The sequence below is a fragment of the Chelonia mydas genome, chromosome 15, assembly GCF_015237465.2.
Source record: "Chelonia mydas isolate rCheMyd1 chromosome 15, rCheMyd1.pri.v2, whole genome shotgun sequence".
NCBI classification, from domain to species: domain Eukaryota; kingdom Metazoa; phylum Chordata; order Testudines; family Cheloniidae; genus Chelonia; species Chelonia mydas.
Window position 1 is genome coordinate 30,411,389 of NC_057856.1, and position 24,369 is coordinate 30,435,757.

The 24,369-nt window shown below is 37.3% G+C and overlaps 1 protein-coding gene across 8 annotated transcripts in view; it reads left to right on the forward strand.

The window, feature by feature from the left end:
* The window catches only part of GRK3 (G protein-coupled receptor kinase 3), a 126,035-nt gene that overhangs the window by 42,665 nt on the left and 59,001 nt on the right, over positions 1 to 24,369 (forward strand). For 6 of the 8 annotated variants that reach the window (XM_043529328.1, XM_043529327.1, XM_043529326.1 and 3 more), the window contains one exon: positions 20,123 to 20,196. In XM_043529328.1, the coding sequence (XP_043385263.1) occupies positions 20,123 to 20,196 (74 nt within the window). Of the gene's footprint in view, positions 1 to 20,122; positions 20,197 to 21,618; positions 21,701 to 22,462; positions 22,485 to 24,369 lie in introns of those variants that run through there. The other 2 variants (XM_043529332.1, XM_043529329.1) reach the window with 2 other exon arrangements.

The window sequence follows — 24,369 nt, forward strand, 5'->3', positions numbered from 1 at the left end:
CAACACATTAAAATGTTATGATATACATTTTCCAAATTCTGTAGTCATTGTCTTGTACAGTTTGTATAGTAGATAAAAAACAGCTTTTCTGCTGCTCTGTGCTCTCTGTATGCAGAATCCTGAAGGCATACTCGAACACATAGTAAACAGGTGACTAAGACAGTTTATTAATATGCCCTTTGTGATTACAGTTCGTTAAAAATATATTCAAAGGTATATTTGCAAATAGTGATTTTTCTTTATATTACAATACAGCTTGAAACCTTTTTTTTGTCTTTACTGATTTCTACAGGTGGCTGAAACATAAGCTAAACAAGCTATCTGGATAACTCTGATTAATTTGAGTCCAGTTCTATGTTATGCTATACAGGTTCTTAAGCTGCCCTCATCACTGTAGTATCTGAATGCCTGCCAGTAGTACATTAAATAACATGACTAACATCATTCATATCATTCCTTATTTCTCCCCTCCTCTTCCTAGGGGGAGAATGCTCTGTGTAGCTGTGTTTTGGTTGTTAGAGTTGTTTATTTTTTACTATTTTTATTTCAGTTTTTTAAAAAGTGTGCATGCAGCTCTGAGAGAGAGAAGGCAAGTTGAAGAAAATATGCAAAAGAAAACATGCCCTGGGGAATAATCCTGTACTGGCAGGAAAATAGCTTAATATGCCCCAACAGGTCTTTTCCATCGCTATTTGTTATGGCATGGGCTATCCACAGTTTGGGGTAGGAGTTGTGCATTTTAATAGTAAATGCTCCGTAAATTCATGCTATTGAAAGGTTCCAAACTATTGAAGAGCAGAGCCATAAGTAGGTTTAATGTATAAAAGATAAGTTAAATTTTCCTTGTTTCCAGTTAGAAATAATGGTGGAAGATGATTTCAGATACTAACTGGGTTTATACATTGGCTGCTTGTGTTTTCATCCAGTTTTAGTGTTAAATGTTATGTGCTTAAATTCTAGTTTTACTTGGTATTTTTTTCAAGAGTGCTTTTTTTTAAATTTATTATTTTATTTCCATGGAGGCTGTTTAGTTAGCACTGGGAAACAGCTTGATGTTATTTACCCAAGTGTTCTTTTTTTTTATTAATTTGTGGTCATTGATTTCCTGGAAAGATATTATATCAGCATTTTGGACCAAATTCAATCCTGCTTCCAATTAGTGAAGTTGTGTGCATTTATATTGGGGCTGAATTTGGTCCTTTGTTAGCAGTTTGTGACTGATTTACCTAGCCAGTTTTTTCTCTTTCTGCTTTAGGAAGATTTCTTGTTGTTCATAGAATCATAGAAGTTAGAGTTGGAAGAGACCTCCGGAGATCATCTAGTCCAACCCCCTGCTCAAAGCAGGACCAACCCCAACTAAATCATCTCAGCCACGGCTTTGTTAAGCCAGGCCTTAAAAACCTCTAAGGATGGAGATTCCACTACCTGCCTAGGTAACCCATTCCAGTGCTTCACCACCCTCCTAGTGAAATAGTTTTCCTAGACCTCCCCCGCTGCAACTTGAGACCATTGCTCCTTGTTCTGTCATCTACCACCACTGAGAACAGCCGAGCACCATCTTCTTTGGAAGCACCCTTCAGGTAGTTGGAGGCTTCTATCAAATCCCCCCTCACTCTTCTTTTCTGCAGACTAACTAAGCCCAGTTCCCTCAGCATCTCCTCCTAAGTCATGTGCCCCAGCACATGAAATAATTTTCGTTGCCCTCCGCTGGCCTCTCCAATTTGTCCACATCCTTTCTGTAGTGGGGGCCCAAAACTGGATACAATACTCCAGATGTGGCCTCACCAGTGCTGAATAGAGGGGAATAATCACTTCCCTCGATCTGCTGGTAATGCTCCTAATAATGCAGCCCAATATGCCGTTGGCCTTCTTGGCAACATAACACTGGCAGCATAACACTGTTGATTCATATCCAGCTTCTCGTCCACTGTAATCCCCATGTCCTTGTTATTCTGAAAGAAAGGTGTTTTAATCTAATTTATATGGTGATGTTGGTAAAATTCTAATCAGTATTGGATCAGTAGACTTTTTTCCAAGATTTGTTTCCAAGTCCCGTCCCGGCTTTTTTTTTTGTTTTGCTTTGTTTTTTTAATTCTGACTATTCTATAGCATTAGGTTAATTGACATTCTGCTCAAGATGCTGCAGTTTAATGAAAATGAAGAAGTGACATTTGAAGTGTAGCAAAGCATCCAGGTGCCTTGAATGGGGTGACTAAATTAATCCATAGGGTTTAACGTAGTGCCAGTTCTATTTAGGCCGCTAGCTTTTCGTGATTTTTGGTGAGACCTTGGTGCAGTAGCACCACATGTTCTGGTGTGAGGCCCTCTTTGATTTTGAGCATTATATAGAATTCTGTTTAATATAATTCAAATAATTTCTGATAGGGACAAACTCAGAGATACTTTCTTATGTTGCTATTTGGGCTCTAGGCTAATCAAACTTCGAGGTGAGCTCCCTCTCACCTCATCCCTTACCTGATGAATAAGTTTTCCAGATTTGAAAATAAACCATTTTGTATCCATAGTAATTAAAACTAAAGGAATTTTTTTTTAAAGTTTCCCCAAAATTCTACTCTGGGATGTAATGTGGCATATGAAATTGAAAGTACATTGCTTTGATAAAGTTAAGAGTGTGTGCGTTGAATATTAGGCTTAAAATGAGAAGATACCTTCGCTCTTAAATATGCCTCACCAATTTATAAGTGAAAAGAGGAAAGGAGAGAATATATTTAAAAAAAAACAGTAAAGGGGATGTCAATTACAGAGATCATAAAGGAAACAGCTCATCTTAATGACAATTAAATGTCTAGCAAAAATAGTACATATTTGCAAAGCAAGGCCCAGTTCTCCCATTCTTAATCATGTCGAGTAATACCTTCCTGCATTAATAGTTGTTTTCAGTAGGACTTCCTGTGGAGTAAGGTAATACTCAGCATGAGTAAGGGTAGCAGGATAAGGCCCATAGACTTGACTTTAGAACACAAGAATTTAGCATTATTACAGCTAAAAAGAAGCAAGCTTATGTAAAGCAGTGGCATTTGCAGAGGATTGGATACAAAATTGCTAGAAGAAAATAAAATAAACCAACTATGTTAAATGTCCAGTGAATAAACGTGCTAGTCTATGGCTGCTTGAGAAGAGCTCACAGCCTGTCATGGAATCACTGCATATCCATGGTAACCCACCTCAAGATATCCAAGATTATCTGTCAGGCAGCTAGAGGGGAGTGATGAACAAAGTAGAATGGAAGGCATAGAAACCACATGGTAACTTCATAGGGGGATGTGTGCTTTAGTATAACAAAAATAGAGTTGATAAACCAGATATAAATGATAGTAAGCTCCTAAATATAGAGCCACTGGCAAGGTTGGGGTAGCAATTACAGTTTTAGGATAATTATAAACTGTACCTGACTGTACCCAGTCTCACATTTCCTGATTCCAATCAATAACAAATAATAAAGGGTAAAATCCTTGCTCCATTGAAGTGATTGGGAGTTTTGCCATTGATTTCCCTGGAATCAGGATTTCACCCAGAGTTTCTGAAATCAGGCTACAGAATACTAATTTCAGGTAATGAGAAAAGATATCAAATTCCTCCATTTGTGATTTAAAAATCATAGGTCGATTGAAGAAAGTCCAGTGTAAGATAGATATAGAAGTGGAGCTCTCTAAAGTGCAATGTGTGTGAAGGGGAAACAAGTCTTGGAAAGCCAGAAGTCATTTGAACAGTATCTCAGCATTTCTGTGGAAACAGTTCCTGCATTTTGTGCCATCTGACAACTTGTCAGAGCTGGTTGATACTTTGTGCATAAATATAAGAAAGAAATATTTTCCAAAGACTTTAGGTTATGAAAACATTATTTGGAGAGTGGAAATCTGGAGCCATATGATATTGTACTCCCGTATATATTGTTGATGTGGTCTATATTTTAAGTAACAACAGGAAAGGCAGAAAAATATGCATTTTATTTTTTGCTCCTAACACTGATCTAGTTGTTCTATATATTCTACATAGTATAGGTAGAAGCATTCTTTCAGGCAAAAACTATAAAAAACAAAACAATCCTTTCTGCTAAACATAATTTCAGGTTCATAATATTAAATTATCTTTAATTTTTGCTTTCAGTGTCTTGATCATCTTTTTCTGTGTGTAGTTTACTGAGCTCATTGTGCTACTCATTAGTTCTTGAACTTCCTACTGTTGTCATTTATTCAACGTTGCTTCTGTCAGTTAGTTTGGCTATTGATTTGAGAGTTGTAGTTTCCAATTAGTAAACTTTCAATTTAAAACACTTAAAAGAAGATTGGCTCCTGACAATGAGATGAACTCATTAAGGGTGAAAAAAACAGGGCTGTGGCATTCTGTTCTTACTGTGAACTTTAGTTTGAATTGCTGCCTGAATTTGGGGCATGATGGAAAGATTTAAAAGTTCATATAGCATAACATCTGATTACGTGTCCGACTCACAAAGGTCAATTACACAAGTTGTGAAAAACAAACCAAGACTAAAGAAGGCGTGAGTAGCATGTTTGTTTTTGAAGATGAACCTAATAGAATGTGATAAAAAGCTTGTTTTCTTTCAAAGGCTGATAACTTGTTGAATCAACAGAAAAAGTGAACTAGACTTTCCTTATATGTTCTCCAAAGTGCATGCAATTAATGTTGACCATATGGAAGGTAAATATCACCTAATATTAAAATATATAAAGAAAATTCTGAAATAATTTTGATTCCTGGTAGTCAAATTTAAAATGAGCTATTGTACTCTGGAAAAAATGCACTGTCCCAGGAGCAATATAAAAAGAAATTACTATCCAAATCTGGGCTCTTAGGACCTAGGCTTGCTTCACTGAAGTCAAATGGTAACACTTCCATTAGAGTAGAGGTTTTCAATCTGTAGTCCACAGACCCCTGGGGGTACACAGACTGTCTCAGATTTCCAAAGAGGTCTGCACCTCCATTTGAAAATTTTTAGAGGTCTGAAAATTTAAAAACGTTGAAAACCACTGCATTAGAGAGACAAGGGGGGTGAGGTAATATCTTTTATTGGGCTAGCTGGTGTGTCCTGGTCTGTGGGAGGTTGCTTCTGATGATGAGCTTGGAGAGGTTGGGGGGTTGTTTGAAGGCCAGAAGAGGGGGTCCAGGAAAGATCTCTTTTGGGATGTGGTCCCCATCGAGTATGGGCTGTAATTGTTTAATGATACCACATATGGGTTCCAGCGTGGGATGGTAGGTGACAACTAGGGGTGTGCTGTCGAAGGGTGTTTTATTTCCATATTGGAGCAGGTTCTCTTGAGGTATGTGTGTGGCCCGTTTCATGATGTAATCTGTTTCTTTGGTGGAGTGTCCAAGGCGATTTTAAGTGTGTTATGATTTCTATCTTGGACTTTTTCCTTGGAACATATTCTTTGGTATCTGAGTGCCTGGCTGTAGATTACAGGTTTCTTGATGTGTTTGGGGTATTTACTGGATCTGTGAATGTAGGTGTTGTGATCTGTGGGTTTCTGATATATAGTTTGTCTGCAGGGTTCCACTGTTGAAGCTGATCGTATTATCCAGGAAGTTGATGCTAGTGTGGGTGTGATAAGGTAGATAGAATGATAAAAGACAAAAACACCATATCAGCTCTGGGTGAACTCTTTTCACAAAATGATCACTCAATATCTGACCTCTCAGTTCTCCTTCTCAAAGGAAATTTGCACAACACCTTCAAAAGATGAGCCTGGGAATTTAAATTCAAAACTTTGCTAGATACTAAAAATCATGGACTGAATACAGACTCTGGATTTATGGCTGCTTATAACAATTTATAACCCACAAAAAATTCCCTCCTTTCTTTCTGCCCTCTGACTGGAGGTGTGTTAATGGGCCACTTCACCTTGAATCGTAAACAGTCTGTTCCACCTTGTGTTTAGCTGTGACGCTCTTGAGTATGTTTCATAGACCTGAAGAAGAGCTCTGTGTAAGCTTCAAAGCTTATGTCTCTCACCAACAGAAGTTGGTCCAGTAAAAGATATTTCCTCACCCACCTTGTCTCTTTAATATCCCGGGACCAACATGGCTACAGCAGCACTGCATAAAACTCCTGTTAGTTACAATGTGAGTAGAATTAGACAAGAATTCCACTGCAGACCTATTCTTGAGTTCAGTAACTGGTTATCCAGTGTTCATGGTCTAGTTGAGATTTTAATATTTTCATCATAAAAACAATATATCTGGCAGTGCTTCTGTTACTCGTTCTGATGGTATCACATTGTACTTGGATCTACATAGAGTATGTTTGTTCCAGTTATAAACTATGAGTCATATTTGGAAGTGATATGGGAAACTTGTGTTTTGGTGGATGAAATAACCTCACATACTTAACTGTAAGGTGAAATATGCACCTGTTTTTATTATCTGTTTAAAGAAAGAGAATGATATTCAAGGAACCAGTTCTTTTCCCCTGTAGGTTCTTATCAGTTAGTTGCAGTTTATCCTTTTAAAACATAGAAAGCCTTCTTTCAAAGGAAAGTGTTTGTGTGGAATGTACCACATAGGTTCTAGAATGTGTTACTTCGAATGTTATACTGTCCTCTCTAGATTCCCGTTCTTGGGTCCTGTCCCATCATAAGAAAGATACTGTGTGCGCTAACTAGCAAGTTTTATGTGGCAAAATTTAGTGCCTCTGAGATTAGGCAGTCAAAACATATGTCTCAAGGAATGCCTATGTCTCATTTTATATAATATCATGCTAATACCACCAGCATGTGGTTCTTTATGCCTGAAGGCCTTTAGAGCAAACTTGAAGAACTATATTTGCACCTGTGGAATTGGTACTGTACAGTGCTGTTCAGGAAGGAGGAAATTTCCTTATCGGTCCCTGAAAGGAGTAATTGACACCTGAAGTCATGTGGGTTGAATACCTAAGCACATAAGAGCTCAGACCTTCTTGCCTAATATTCTCCAACAGTGATCAGTGTCAGAGCTTCTGGGGTAGTGTACAGAGTGGATGGAGTGATCCACACCTCACACCTTTCTTCTGGTAGCCAGAGGTTTGCTGTCACCCTGAGCATGGGGTTGTGTCCCTGACCATCTTGGCTTCTAGCAATTGATAGATCTATCCACCATAAACTTATCTAGTTCTTTTTTGAACCCAGTTATACTTTGGCCATCACATCAACCCATGGCAGTGCATTGCACGTTAATTGTGCGTTGTGTGAAAAAATATTTCCTTTTGTTTATATTAAACTGGCTGCCTATAAATTTCGTTGGGTGACCCTGGTTTTTGTATACAAGTGTGAATAGTACTTCTTTATTTATTCTTTCCTCTTCATTCATAATTTTATAGACCAGTGACATATCTCCCCTTAGCCGTCTCTTTTCTAATCTGAACAGCCCTAATCTTTTTAATCTCCTCTTGTACGGAAGCTGCTCCATACATTGTTGCCCTTCTCTGAACTTTTTCCAGTTCTGCTATACTCTTTTTGAGATGGTGTGACAAGAGCTGGATACTGTATTCAAAGTGTGGGGGGGTACCATGTATTTCTATAGTGGCATTATGATATTTTCTGTCTTTTTTTCTATTCCTTTCCTAATAGTTCCGAATATACTGTTAGCCTTTTTGACTGCTGCTGCACATTGAACAGAAGTTTTCAGAGAACTATCCATGGAGGCTCCAAGATCTCTTTATTAGGTGGTAATAGCTAATTTAGAACCCATCTTTGTCTATGTATAGTTGGGATTTTTTTTTCCAATGTGCATTACTTTTCATTTATCAGTGTTAAATTTCGTCTGCCATTTTGTTGCCCAGTCACCTGAAATATTGACACTGTGTCCAGGTACGGGAGCAGATATTATGGTCAAGTGCTTTTCCTGGACCCCTTTTTAAAAAATTCAGCAAAATTGTCTTGCCACATTCTTGACAGTGAGTTGCACGTGTGGGCCAGGCACTGCACCCAATAAGTGGAAAGGCAGACTCCGTTGTTTGGAAACAGTAGGCATGTATACTGATTCCCTCAACTTCTTTCACTAAGCATTCTGCGTGTGGGTACATCACTGAGATAAAAATGCTTTATCTTTTTTTTAATAAAACAGTTACCATTTTTTCCTAAATACAGAATCATAGAATATCAGGGTTGGAAGGGACCTCAGGAGGTCATCTAGTGTCCAACCCCGTGCTCAAAGCAGGACCAAGTCCCAGTTAAATCATCCCAGCCAGGGCTTTGTCAAGCCTGACCTTAAAAACCTCTAAGGAAGGAGATTCTACCACCTCCCTAGGTAACGCATTCCAGTGTTTCACCACCCTCTTAGTGAAAAAGTTTTTCCTAATATCCAATCTAAACCTCCCCCATTGCAACTTGAGACCATTACTCCTCGTTCTGTCATCTGCTACCATTGAGAACAGTCTAGAGCCATCCTCTTTGGAACCCCCTTTCAGGTAGTTGAAAGCAGCTATCAAATCCCCCCTCATTCTTCTCTTCTGCAGACTAAACAATCCCAGCTCCCTCAGCCTCTCCTCATAAGTCCTGTGCTCTAGACCCCTAATCATTTTTGTTGCCCTTCGCTGGACTCTCTCCAATTTATCCACATCCTTCTTGTAGTGTGGGGCCCAAAACTGGACACAGTACTCCAGATGAGGCCTCACCAGTATCGAATAGAGGGGAACGATCACGTCCCTCGATCTGCTGGCAATGCCCCTACTTATACATCCCATAATGCCATTGGCCTTCTTGGCAACAAGGGCACACTGTTGACTCATATCCATCTTCTTGTCCACTGTAACCCCTAGGTCCTTTTCCGCAGAACTGCTGCCTAGCCGTTCGGTCCCTAGTCTGTAGCGGTGCATGGGATTCTTCCGTCCTAAGTGCAGGACTCTGCACTTGTCCTTGTTGAACCTCATCAGATTTCTTTTGGCCCAGTCCTCTAATTTGTCTAGGTCCCGCTGTATCCTATCCCTACCCTCCAGCATATCTGCCACTCCTCCCAATTTAGTGTCATCTGCAAACTTGCTGAGGGTGCAATATTGAGTGAAACTGATCTGGAATCAAACAAGGTTTTGAACTGGGAAGTTGATATGAAGTATCATGTATGTATATGAAGTCTAATTTCTGTTTTCCAGAACTGAGTTTTCTCACAGTCTTTTCCATCCGTATCTAGGAGTAGAAGGATGCAGTTTGGCTAAGGAGCTGTTTGGGTTACATTGCTTATTGTCTGTTTTCTATGGTAGATTCTCAAGTATTTTATCCAGCCTAATTGTGAACAATTCGAGCAATGGCACTTCAGTAAATTTGGGGTGGGGGGGGTGGGAGGAAGGAGCTGCTTCTCACTGTAATTGGCTTTACTTTTGCATTTTTCCAAATATTCATTGTACATTTTCAGGAATAATTAATACAATTAACTATTCTATTTATCTTTAATAAATGTTCAGTAATTCAATTTTCTTTATGCAGTTTCATCCAGTTACTTCTACTTATTATTCCCTTAACCATCTGAAACCGGTCTTGTCCTCCTTAGCTCCTGGCTCCTGTCAGTTACTCCTAGCACTATGAGAAAATGAAAAGCTAGCAAGAAGAGATCAGTGTAATGGAGGCAGGTACAAAAAAGGTTGTTGTTCCTCACACAGTGCTGCCACCAACCTTTACTTTTCTATAATAACACAGTGTAAAATTTGGGAAAGTCTAAATAGGATGAAAATATTTAGCATGGCATTGATAGAAATTTTTTGCTGGTATATTTTCACACTCTCCTCCTTCCAGCAGCTGCCTTTGTTTTCTTTTGAGTAATGAGCCGGTTGCTGGGAACATGCCAGAGATTTTTCTTTGACTGCATTCATCACTGTTTGTGCCACTTTTTAATAGCCTCTTAATACTTCAGTAATTGCATGACTGTAGTCTTCCTTAGTTCATTGTTCAAATACAGGTCCAATTAATTCAGCATTATTTTGCTGTGTGGTGTTCATTCTTTCTATCATGTACAAACCAAATTAAAATATTTAGCAAATGAGCTTTAGTTCTGTAAATGTAGCTGCTGAGAGATCCACAAATATGAATTTCACTTGCAATTTTTTAGCTTTTGTAATGTTCACAACAGAAATTTCTCAATTGGATAGATGAAGTAAGGTCTAAGGCAACACTCAGTGGTCAGATATAAAAGTCCTTTTGCCTATGGTCCCCCACATAAAGAAAATGGAAATTAAGATAAATGTTACAAATTAAACAAACTATTATGTGGACTTGTGAATCCTAGCCTGTAATTCCTCCGGTGTGGGTATGCAGAGACAGCATACGCAAAGAACTCTAGTCACTGGTAAACAACCTGTCCTTCTGTCAGGATCAGCTCTAGGCACCAGCAAAGCAAGCATGTGCTTGGGGTGGCATTCCGGCCATCCTTTTATCCTTTTTTTTTGCTTGGGCAGTTATGGTCTTGGAGCTTGGGGCAAATTTTTTGCTTGGGGCGGCAAAAAACTTAGAGCCAGCCCTGCCTTCTGTGCTTCTGTTTAAGCTTCTTCAGCAACTATGCAAAAGTAACAAAGTTGATGGGCCATATAAATAAAAAACATTTATTTTGGAAGAAGATGCAGTTTGCTTTCTAGATGTCAACCTGTATCAATATGTGCTCAGTTTCCATACTAGCATTTTTATTTTATTGTACTTTTCATCGTTAATTACCCATACTTTGTAATAAACAATACTCATTAGTACCACTAACTGAATAACTGGCGAGGTATATGGCCCCTTTAGGTTTTCCTGTAGCTGGCTGGTCAATCTGTTTCTGATGTGAGCCAGAGAGAACTCTCTGAGCATATCCTAACATTGTCTCCCCTAGAGTATTAGAGAAGGAGGAGGCAGAGTTCTATGAGGAATGGGGTAGTCTGGTTCAAGTAAAATAAAACTTAGTCAAACTTTTTTTTTAAATTTCCTAAGATCAAAGTAATCTTAAAGGTTGAAAAAATGTGCTTTACTTCTAAATTTTTTAAAATGTCATAAACTCAAAAAAGGTGATTCTTGCTGGGCCGAAAGCAGGAGGTCTTGGGAGTCTCCTCAAGAAGCCTGGTCTAGTGAGACTTCCATCCTGATTACAGACAAAGAGATTTAAACTTCAGAATGACATGTAAATAAATTACCTGAATGAAGCATGGCATTGAAGATTTCTAATCAGAATCCCACTATGGACTTGGGAATTATTGCATCTTCATGATAACTGGCTAAATCAGGGGCAACCCAGTAGGACAAAGCATATGTAAATTTGAAATCCAAGTTGGATCCTAACTAAAGCTAAAGATAATAGTGCCCCAAAAGGCTGATCAGCCACTCTGATATGTGAATAGACAGTAAGCTTTGAATTCTAAGACATGCTTTTGTAGGCTATGATAACAAATGACTCACAGAGTCATACGTATGGATGATTTTTTTATTTTATTGCTTTGATCTGTTAAATATGGGTTTCCTATGTAATCTGTTAAAGTTTAAGGATAGGGGAGTTTCAAAGAATATATGTATGCTTTGGAAAAATTAGATTTTTAAAATAATTTTGACAGCTACTATTGATTTTTATTTTAAAGCTTTTTTTATTTTTATCCATTTAAATTTTTGCAGTTGTGGGAAATTATGTGGGGGAGTCAGACAGTGAGGAAGTCAGACTGTAATTATTTAATGACAGTAGATGTTGAGATTCAAAAAGTTAAAGCTTTATATCCATTAAAACAAATTGTCAACATCACGTCAATATGTACAAAATAAATATCCTTAAATCAAACTCTAATAAAGATCTCAAGCACCATTTTTATTACTTTGCCTGTCTGGAAATTTCTATAGTTATTGATGCGTGTACCGTGAAATTGACATTTTCCAACATTTACCAGTAAAAACCTGACCCTTCCAAGCCTAAATGTGTGGTTTGTGATCAGCACTTGATTGCTTTTGTTAGATCTAATATTGCAAAAGTGATGATCTGTCACATTGGTTAAAAAAGTATGGGCAATTTAGAAGAGCCTTTTTTTTTTTAAATATATGAAATTCTTCAGATTCAGTATGCTGGCTGTATTATTTCTTGATAGTGCATAAGGTGATCACTATTGATCTTTTCTTAATAGTAAGAAATGTTGTTATTGTTGAAATGATTTTGTTCTCCCTCTGTCCAGACAAGAGTGCTTTTGTCTTGTTTTGTCTTTTAAAAACTATAATACAGTAGTTTTCTCTACACTTCAGCAAACATTTGAACCAATAGATTGCACCTATTGTATAACCTCAGGCTGAGGTATGTTTATATCAGGCTACAATATGGTATTGTATTAAATTTTCTCCTACGAAAAACATTAAAGTCAATCAACCTAGAAAAAGCATTTTCCTGTGCATTAGATGGTAGGGATGATTCTTCTGTGGTTTATTTTAATTTAACCAGGATAGAATGATCCTCTCCCCGCCCAAATGCAACATTCACTGGATTCTTTTATGTTATCAGAATAGATATGTATTATTTTCTAAGAGTCAAAAGAAAAATTACAATATTTCCTCACCCTCAAATATTTTCACTGCTGAGTCAAACAAAGCAAGGGTTGCCCACAGATCCAGTAATAAATGCCACATTATTTCCTACAGTTCTGGTGTATTATGTGTCTGAACATATTATAAGACTTTAGCAGTTCTCAAACTTTTTCATATTATTGGCCACATGTTAATAGAGAGTCTTGCTTCTTGATCATGTCCAATTCCATTTTTGATATGCATGGACTACTTCCCTTCCCCATAACATCTCATGGCAACTACAGCAGTTGCTTACATGGAAAAGCAACATTAGCAAAAGTGATCTAGAAATAGAATAAATGCATTGTTTGTGATAGAGGAGGAGGGTGACCAGACAGCAAATGTGAAAAGTCGGGACGGGATGGGGTAATAGGAGCCTATATAAGAAAAAGACCCCAAAATAGGGACTGTCCCTATAAAATCAGGACATCTGGTCACCCTATAGAGGAAGCTCATTATATTTAATTTCATATAGGGAGTGGAAGAGTGCAGGATATTTTTCTGAAGTGATTATGAGTGAAAACAATAATCTATACATTATGCAAGGTAACCTGTTCCCCCCCCCCACCCCCCACTGTTCCTCAGACGTTCTTGTTAAACCCTGGATTTGTGCTGGAAATGGCCCACCTTGATTATCATACACATTGTAAGGAGAGTGATCACTTTAGATAAGCTGTTACCAGCAGGAGAGTGGGGTGGGGGGAGAGAAAACCTTTTGAAGTGATAAACACCCATTTTTTCATGGTCTGTGTGTATAAAACATCCTCACTGCATTTTCCACTTTATGCATCCGATGAAGTGAGCTGTAGCTCACGAAAGCTAATGCTCAAATAAATTGGTTAGTCTCTACGGTGCCACAAATCCTCCTTTTCTTTTTGCGAATACAGACTAACACGGCTACTACTCTGAAACCTAACAATAATCTAACAATCATAGCATGTGGACTTCATGGCATTTTTTGCTAGGGATTATTGGTGATTTTAATGCTAAAGCTACATGACTGAATGTTGAATGATTCCTGATTAAGTTGTTTCTAAATTAATGTCTTTTCTTATTTTGTGTTTTCAATTTGTCTAATTATGATTCATGTTAACAGCATGCTTTTTAACTTGTGTTAGCATTTCTGTTATAATTCTGTTTTTAAGTAACTTAAAATAAAGCTTTGCTGTAAGTTGTAACATAGTATTTTATTTTGAAAAAGGAAGGAAAATGTATTTTAAGGTTGTTTAACTCAAAAATATTTGATTAAAATATAATTTGGTAATCAGCTATTAGTTAAGTTTCAGCTCTTTGTGTTGAGAATAAAACTGAAAACAAAAGATATTTAAATCAAATCTGGTCCTTTGGTCAACCTACCTGCTGGAAAGAAAAGAGAGAGAAAAACTTTTGTACTCTCAAATTTGTTGTGTATTGTTTCTTTACAGAGTGGGACAAGTGTTGGTTTGATACCAGAGCTAATATTAAATCAACTTTAAAGGTATCTTTCTTTCAAGTGTATGGTTGAAAATGTCTTTTCCATGTCCAATAAGCCGCCTTCTGCACAATATGATTTTCCCATCGCTTCGCTGTGAGCTACATAATATCTCATAGATAATTCTGTCAATTCTAATCAGTTGTTTTCTATTGTTCAAAGATTAACAAAGTTCTAAATAATAAGTAAGATGTATTTGTGGTGACTAGAATCTCTGTTGTTTAATGAGGATATGGAGAATGTTAGAAAGAAACAAGTTTGAATGTAAAGCATGCTGCCTTTGGATTTAACATTTAAAATGGCTAGGAATTAGTAGGCTTTTCCAATTAAATGTTTGTGATTTAAAGAGGCTTATCTTGTCTCTGACTGAGACAATACTGCCACCACATTGAGGAGCTCATGGACCCGGAAAACTTGTCAGCTGCCAAGCTACAAAGCCAACTGTAGAGGCCCTTTGCTGCCATCTATTGTTATAATAAAGAAGCTACTTCCAAACATAGTTATCCCACCCTGGGGTTTGTTCCATTACCTGTGATACATATGACAATCTCATAATTATTTTGTGTGCATCGTTTGTTGTTTTTTTTTTTTGTTCTCAAAATTATTCGCTAGTGTCCATTCAGATTGGAATGTGAAACTCCCACTGATGTTAAAAGGAGTTAGGTATTTATCCATGGGAGAACAGACCCTCCTCCGTGCTGCTGCTGTAGATTGATAATAGCAGCCTTAACTTTGCACATTACAAATCAAGATTTTCTTTTTCTGCTTGACACATCCTCAGGAGCGGTCTTCCTCCTGCTCTCTCTCCTGTCTTTTTCTCGTGGGAGTAAAGTGATAATCTGAATACATTAACAATATTGCAGTTTAGTTTCAGAGGTCAGGTTAAACTTCAGTCATGTTTCAGCAGCATTGTTAATTAAATCACCCAACTCTGTGGTTCTCAGTTTTTCTTCTGGCATTACATTTTATGTGGTTTTGTTTCTACTGAAGTCAGTAGCAGAACCCCCTTTGATTTCAGTGTAATTAAGGTTGGGCTGTGCGTCATGTAAAATGAGTAAATAAACTAGATGTGTTAGTTTTGGATTTGTGGCCTTATTTTAGCATGACTAACAATGAACTGACACACAAGTCTGAGACTCAGATCAGTGAAGTTGAATGTAATTTCCTGGTTTCATTCCCATAAATAATCACATGATGATCAAATTGGCTTACTGTTAGCCTCAACCAGGATCCACCCAGTGAAACTCAGTAAGATTCCTGATGTCATCTCTTTGGTCTTCATTTTTCACTTTTCAAAAGCCCTTAATGACCTGGGTGTCTGTCCCACTTTCAAAAGTGACTTAGATACTTCGGAGAATCATTGCCTTTCATTGAAACGTAGGCTCTTAAGTCACTGGAAAATAGGCTGTAGGCTCCTACGTCACTTACGTACTTTTGAAAATTTAAGAATAATTTAGATAACTGATAAACTCAGAGTAACTAAACTAAACCAGGGGCAACACTGTTTTCTACTTCAGTCTCTTAAGTAGATTAAATTCTATTCTTTCCCAAGAGAATTAACTCATCGTGTTTTAATTTAGTGCTGACTCACCCAATTTTAAACATGCATGTTTTTTCTATTCTTATGTTAATTTCTAGTGGAGCTTGATCCTGGGCTTTCGGAGAATGTTCTTCTATAAATTATTTTTTGCATTGTGTGTAATATGTGTGAACTGTATTATAAATCTGTGGATCCTTTTTAATTTTTTTTTAAGCAAGCTGTTTGTTGTATTTCATTGTTTTTATGTGAGATTTTTGTTTTGTTATCTTGGATTTGCTGGGTGAAAAAAAACCTCACTAAAGCCAACTTGATCTCCTTCTAAACTCTTATGGTTATAAAGGAAAAATCTTAGTCCACTGAATAATGTGGAAAGATTTTGTCTTTTTACTATTGCTAATAAAAGTTGTGGTAATCCACAATTAACTGTTCTTTCTATGTTCTTGTCTTTTTGTTATGACCAAGAAAGTGTAAATATATAAAATGTTTTTTGTAAAACAAACAACAGCCTCCCCCCACTTCCCTCCCACAAACTGCTTACATAAGCTAATAATGCACCTGAAAGAAGGTCATAAAAAGAGAGTGAAAAAGAGAGAATGCAGATACTTTGTACAGACCAATGAAGGAGCATGCATTAACTATTCCAAATGTTCTGTGGTACTTTCAAGCCAATCAGCTCAAAGCAGTAAGGGACTGGGGGCTCTCTAACCCAGCCGAATACTGTTTTTTTTTTTTTTTTTAATTGAACAAGAAAATTGTGGTAGTGAAGATATATAGGCTATCATAGACTTATAAAATATCATGCCCTCCAGAAATGTATATACATCCCAATGCCGCTCTACAGCTTTTCGATAGAACTTGAGAAAAGATAAGTTATTGTCCCTTACCAATGACTCCCATTGCAACCAATCAAGATCTTAACCCAAATTGCAAACCAAAGAGCTTTAAAGACTGAGAAAGCCATGAAATACAAATGGTTAGCCAGCTATTCAGCAAAGAAACTTTTCTAACTTATTTAGAGATCAAAACTACTTTTAACTGTCCACTCTTCCATGGTACCAGTACTTTCAAGTCAGCCATTATGTTCCTCAACTTCCTGGAAGAGCTGTTTTATACAGAAAGCTAACTTTAGTAGAAGTGATTGCAGGGTGATTCACTCCTATGCTAGGCTGCAGCCAATCCGCAAGCTAGGAATTGGTCTGGTGACTCTCGGGGCAGGGATATCAACTTCACAGGAAGAACAGCAGCTCAGTCTGCTCAACATCACTCCAGGGTTGGAAATCTCTCGTCTGACAGGGGCAAGAGACCCCCCACCTCCCCAAGCCTTAGCCTGCTCCAGCCTTGCTCTTGGTCCAACTCTGTTCCTCGTCTTGCTCTTGCTTCTGCCTGTTCCTTGCTCTGCTCCAGACTTGCTCTCTCTTCAGGCTTACTCCAACTCCTTTCTGGGCTCCTGATTCTGGCTGTAGCACAATAAAAGAAAATTTCTTTAAGATACTGTTTCAATGGTACCTTATGCCATTCAGGTTAAAATATAGATAGATGGAATGGGAATACATTTTGGAGAAATTGTGCGGAAAGAGGAGATTTTATGCATCTATGGTAGATATGTCCAGGTCACTAAAGACTAGTGGGATGCAATTCAAAACCAATTATCACAAATTATTGGATATTTATTACCAAATGATCCTTTGGTAACCTTCCTGGGGCTTCCTAGAAGAAATGGTCACAAAAGGAAATGAAGAATTCATCCCACATCTGCTAGTAGCTGCTAGGCTACTGAGAGCTTCTCATTGGAAAAAACATGGTCTGTCTCTAGAGAAATGGTTAAAAAATATGGGAGGTGTTTGTTATGAAAAAATTAACGCACCAGTACTATATCCAACAAGATAGAGGATAAATAAATACTTAGATATTTAATTACTATTTATTCAATAGTCAAAGTACATTCATCTGCAAAAAAAAAAAAAAAAAAACCCCAAGCACACCTGTCCAGGTTTTTTTTTTTAATAGTAACATTTGCTAGACATGCCTGGTTTGTTAAATATGTGTAATCAGAGATTTCACTCAATTTAATTAAACCACTAGAAACAATATGTCATGGTTAGTGTAAAGATGCTTACTCTGTAACTTGGTAACATCTGTTAAATAGGGAGAGCCAATGATTATATTACTGTATAATGTTTTTCTAATCAAAAGTTCACTGTAATAATAATTGTATTTCCTCTCATATTTACATGCATAGGATTTGTAAACCTCTTAAAACTTCCTAAATAAAGTCACAATTTAAAAATAAAATAAAATAAAAAAATGCAACAATGGGGGGTAAAAGATGCACCACATTGGCAACTAAAAACCATCACCAACAAAAAATAATCTAATGCTGTGTCACTGTCTGGAGTGGCTCACAACTGTGCGTGCCAATCTCAGGTCAGACTGTCGGGAAACAGGGCAGATGCTGCCCAACTGGTGGTATATTCTATAAATTCAATTTCACCAAGTCTGTAACAAATATTAGCCTTACCAGGGAGTCAGGGACAGTTTCCTTAGGCTCTCCAGCCAATCTTACCACCCAGACAAACTGGACTTTGTGATGAAAGGTTATTAAAACCAAAAATCACGATGTATTAGGTCACTCCTGGACCCAAAGCGCCAATCACTTACCTCAAGTCAATGGATGCTCTTGATCTCATGCCAAAAACAATGCTGGTAGCCAATTCTTTAGGAAAGTAACTAAAGAAGTATGAGCTAAGAAAAGAAATGAAAGTTATTGAGAAGTCAAAGCAGGTAAAATATATTAACAGCTGAGTCGAAGTTTGTAAATCCAAAGTGGTAACTAGCAGATTATTTCATCTCTGCTTTCCATAAATCTCTCAGGGTTACCTTGAATGGCTCTAGAGATCTCTGTCCAGTTTCTCAGTATTCCTCCCTGGTAGAATTAATCAGTCCAGAGATACAGGATAATTCTCTTATATCAGCAGTTATAGATCCTACTCACAGAAGACATGCTGACAGGTGCCTTCGCCCACATGGGTGCTTCCTTTGATGAAGAGTGCATCTTGAGTCTTTGACCTCAGGTCCCCGCATCAATGACCACTTGCTTTGAAATTCGCATTTGTAGGCTAAAGTCCTTAGGCCCTTCTTTAGCATTCACAGGATTTCTTTGATAAGTAAGGTTTCAGAGTAACAGCCGTGTTAGTCTGTATTCGCAAAAAAGAAAAGGAGTACTTGTGGCACCTTAGAGACTAACCAATTTATTTGAGCATAAGCTTTCGTGATGCATCCGATGAAGTGAGCTGTAGGTCACGAAAGCTTATGCTCAAATAAATTGGTTAGTCTCTAAGGTGCCACAAGTACTCCTTTTCTTTTTGATAAGTAATTCAGTTAGTGATGTACATTATGCAATTGTCTACCATTACATTACTATAGAAATAGATAAGTGAGAGCAATTCAGGTAACATTCATTGGTTTTCAGGAAGTTTACACATCAGGTAAATTTTCATCTTAATACTAACACAAACCTCTGATATAGGGTTAATTAAGTACAGGATATAGATAGACGAAAACAATACAATCAGCATCTCTATTGATTTCTGTTAGCATACGAGTGAATTAGTTTGAACGCATACTAATGCTTAATACTACTTTGATCTTCACAAACAAGTGAATTGACCTTTTGCTTTGATCTGAGCTGGTCTGTCAGCATCCCAGCCCGTTCAACTGTACCTTAGTGTTTCATGACCACATCTGTCATTGGTTATGATTTCAGTGAGCACTTACTAAGTGAAAGGAAGGAAAAAGGTATTGGTTGCTGGAGTGAGCTGAACGCATGCATACTGACAGCTCCTAGAGTCTTGCAGATAGCCATGACGGTTAACGCTGGCAAGAGAGATCCATGGTAACTGAGCAAAAAGATAGTTCAGGATAGCAGATGTCAGCTCAGACATACGTAAAAATGATATGTTTGTTGAACACTGCTTGTGACAAACACTCTGCTCAACATCCCATCTTGGGAATCAAGGAACAGATCATCAGACAGACTGCAGTAGTCATGTTTTCAAGTCTTTACAAGTGTCTTTGAAAATAATTTAATGTTACGATGTTGTTTACAAAATGTATTTGAAATATTGGGTAAAAAAGATCTAAGTATTAGTAGGTTAGAAAAGTGGTGCTGGTATTGTTATTACTATAAAATGTGGTTTGAATGGTTTGAAACAGGAAAATGTATCTATAATTTCCCTCCTCGTTTGTGGAAAACTCAGAGATGGATATTATTCAAGCTTTCTGAAAAAAATTCACCTTTGGTCAGAGGCCAGGCGTAAAACATTTCAGTGCACAATGTGAATATATTATACAGTTACAAGCAAATGAAAAAGGATTATGTTTAATGCAACTCAGGTGAATAAGTTAATAGCAATACTTCTATGTTACTGTACATTTTCAAAATACTGTACAGACATTAAATAATTGTAATTGATATACTTCAGCCATTAACAATACTTACAGAGGAACAAAAAAATTCCAAAAGAATATTGGTTACTATACATCCTGCCTGGAAGTGACCATGTTAATTCATGTTTTCCTCTCTAAAGTATTTTTTATTTGTTTTAGGATTTTTGCTGTTTAAAGATTATTGTATGAATGAAATTGATGAAGCTGTCCCTCAGCTGAAATTTTATGAAGAGGTAAGAAACTTTTTATCTTCTATTGGTGTTCTGTATTATAAGCTTAATTTCTGGCTTGCCAGGAACAAGTGTATTTGTGTTTGGGGTTGGGCTTGGTAGGAAGAGCATATGGGTGGCACTGGACGGGGGGGTAGAATGGAGGAAAAGGGGGATGTATTATGATATGCAAAGTTCTGATACATTTCAGTTTCCTTAAGTAGATTAATGATTCATAAGAAATGGTGATAAGTAACATTTGGATCTTACAACACTAGCTTTTTAAACGTATATAAGAGGCTTTTTAAAATAGAATGTTAGATCAAAGTATTTAATTGTTTTTTTTGTACAGTTTTCAAATCATATATGCTTGTAAGGAGATTACGATGATTTCTTTGGTATCACATTGATAATGATCACACATTTAAACAGTACAAAATGGAATGCTGAAAGGAGAAATTATTTTGCTGGCTTATGTTCCAGCTGTGCCGTTATTTGGTATAACTGTACAAATTGAGACTAAGTCTTTTTATTAAGCTTCTTGTGTTTCTGTAACAGTGGATTAATAAAACACTTAAAGAAGTGCAGTTGTAATAGATACCTTCGCTTGAAGACACATTGAGTTTATTTGGTCTTTGGTTTTATAATGCCACTGGGGTGTGCAGGCTTTTGGCTGATGAAAACGATAATGTAAGAAAAAACATATTGACTGAATCTTAACCATATGACGTTTATCAGATCGATGCACCCAAGAAGGCTTCAAAAATACCAATAGGCTGATGGAGGAGCGAGGGGGAAGAATCATGATTTATGATTGGAATAGGGTAGATACATGAATGCCTTTTTCCCTTGAGCGTACGGTGAAGTTACTGTATGTACCGTAGTGAAGCGAAATATTTCCAGCTATTTCTGGATGCTGTGACTCTTGCTAAAGCCGAAACTGAAAGCAAGCTGCAGGCTGGACTATTAGGCCTGTCAGGCCTGTAGGTTTTTTTTTTATTCTTTACAAATTGATTAAAAATTTTTTTTTGAGCAACCTTCAGTGTACTTCTTTTAAAATTGCATTTAGGGGCTGTATTCTTCCTGCAGATGTGCACGTGCAATCTCCATAGACATCACTGAATTGCATATCTTGCACATCACCGAGTTGCATACCTAGTTGCATATCTTATTATTTAGTATTTGTTTGACAGTAGACTCAGGGGTACCAATCAGGACCTGACCTCATTGTGCCAGCTGTTGTTTGTGTATATACATGTGAAGACTGACACAGTCCCTACATTTTAGTACGTTTCTAATCTAAGAAGACAAGTGGTGCATACAGGTTTATAGAGAGATGTATACAATTTTAATATACATTTACATTATTTTTGTTATTATAAAAACGCAAAGTAAGAGTCCGCTATCTGCATATACCTCTTAATCTAGCCATCAGTAATTGGTTGAGATCTAGAGGACGGGCTGATATGGAATATCCTGAATATCACCATTTGTCTTCAAGAAACTTCACCTGGATTAGGCAAGATGGGTATGTAACATTGCTTTAGAATGAGGACTCTGTGTTTTTTTTTTAAACTTGAATTTTATTATATTTTCCTGCTTCTTTTCTGCAAAGTTTAATCAGTAACTCAGAAATCAGAAAATAAAAAGACAAGAAAGTTAAAATGAAAACTGCCTCAGTTCAGACCCATTCAGCAAACAGTTGGCTGAAAAATGTGGACTTGCACAGTTCTCAGAAGTTAAAAAATGTGGGCTTGACAAGCTTGCTATTCATAGATTCTAAGGCCAGAAGGGACCAATGTGATCATCTAGTCTGACCTCCTGTATAACATAGGCCAGAGAACTTCCAAAAATAATTCCTGGAGCAGATCTTTTAGAAAAACAGCCAATCTTGATTTTAAAAATTGTCGATGATGGAGAACCCACTACGACCCTCAGTAAATTGTTCCAATAGGTAATTACTCTCACCCTTAAAAATTTACACCTTATTTCCGGTTTGAATTTGTCTAATTTTAACTACCAGCCATTGGATCATACCTTCCCCTGCTAGATTGAAGAGCCTGTTATTAAATGTTTGTTCCCCATGAAGGTACTTATAGACTATAATCAAATCACCCCTTAACACTTCTTTGTTAAGTTAAATAGATTGAGCTCCTTGACTTTATCACTATAAGGTATGTTTTCTATTCTTTTAATTGTTCTTGTGGCTCTTCTCTGGACGCTGTCCAATTTATCAACATCCTTCTTGAATTGTGGGCACCAGAACGGAACACAGTATTCCAGCAGCAGTCGCAGCAGTACCAATGGCAGAGGTAAAATAACCTCTTTACTCCTACTCGAGATTCCCCTATTTGTGCATCTCACAATTGCATTAGGTCTTTCGGCCACAGTGTCACACTGTGGGATCAAGTTCTACCATCAGGGATTCTGCCTCCAGTCTTCAGAAACGCACATTTAGAGACTGTCAGCAAAAACACTTCAGTTTATATCCATTGTCATAATGGTGTACATAGAAAAATAATATCTAAGATAGTCAAGTCCCAAATAATATAGGTCTTTATACGTGCAGATTAAAGCCAACACCTTGAAATGCACTTGGAAGAGTATTGAGAGCCAGTGTTGGATCCATTGTATTGATGGCGCACAGGTGCAGTACGTGCATGTCATCTCGCTCTGCTGGATTCTACACAAACTGAAGCTTCCTAGTAGTTTTAAAGAGTAGTCTTAAGAAGAATACATGGTGTTGAATCAATGAGGTGGTGACAATTGCATAATGGATTCTGCAACAATGAAAGGTAATTAACTGCAGATGAGATATAAACTACCACAATTTTGCAGAGCATGGAAATTCAAGATCAGCTGAGGGCACTGTGTACAGAATTTTAAGAACTGTGGCAAAAATGGTTGCTGCATCTTCCTGGCTTGAAGCATTCTATGTGGCAGAATAAAAAGTCTTTTCAGTTGCTACTGGAGCTGAATTAAGAGCTTGACTCAAGAATGAAGTGTGACTGCTTGTAGCTCGCTGCATTAACGTGACTGAGTTTTGGTTTTGTAGTTGTTCTGATCCAATTATAAAATAATTATAGTCAATTTAAAAGGCATTTGAATTTGGAGCCATAAAACAGGGTCCAAATGTATTCCCCGATTGCCAACCAACTTGACATGGAGTGAAACACCAACAGAGAAAGCAGTCACATCTAGTCAGCTTCTGTAAATAATGTTCTGTGCCAACCACATTAACTCTGTCTTGTCTAGACTGTTTTTCAGCCAGTATGTTTTTGCTTCACCATTGCATGATTTAGACAGGGACATGGATTAGCAAACTGCACCATCTGCACTTGTGAAAAAGATGATGTAAAGTTGAGTTTTATCCATGTATTGTTCACACTGCAGCTCCAAATGATTCAAACTTCCCTGGTAGCCTCTTATATGCAGAACAAAAGGGGCAACAAAGTATAATCCTCTAGGACTTTGCATAAGAGGGACCTTAGAGTGATGAATAATTACCTACTATCATCTTCTGAGACTTCTTATAAAGGAATAAACAGAACTCTTGCAGAACAGTCCCATCAATTTGTGACAGATCCTGCAGGTGGGTAAGCAGCACCTCATGAGTAATGTTATCAAAGACTGCTGATAGATTTAATAAGGTCGGGTGTTTTCCATTGCCAGAAGGCGATAGATGACTACGGCTACTAATACAGCCTCTGTACCAAAACCAGACATAAAGTTAGAGTAGTAGGGATCTGGTATATCAGAAGAATCCAGATGAAGCTGGTATTTTCCTTCCATGACCGCCTCAAAAGAGAACGTTCAAAATAGGATAATAACTGGCAAAGTCATTAATGTCAAGTGATGGCTTCTTCCTAAGCTGCTGTTGGTCTAAAGATAAATTCTTAGAACTCCAAAATTGCTAATTTGAGTTAAGAAATTTTATTCACTGTAAAGAGGAATACTGAATACATTTTTCTATCATTTCCATTTGTTTATACATTTAAGAAATTACTGTAGTAACTAATCAAAATAGCGGTTTGTATAGAGATTATTTAGAAACATGAGTTATTTCATGTCACTTCTTTATCTTTGAAACAATTTGAAGTTGCACTTTAAGGGTTAGCAAAACATTGCCTAAAAATATTTTAAAAGTGTTGTTACATATTTTTAGAAAAGTCCCCTTTAGATATTTAAAAAAGAGAC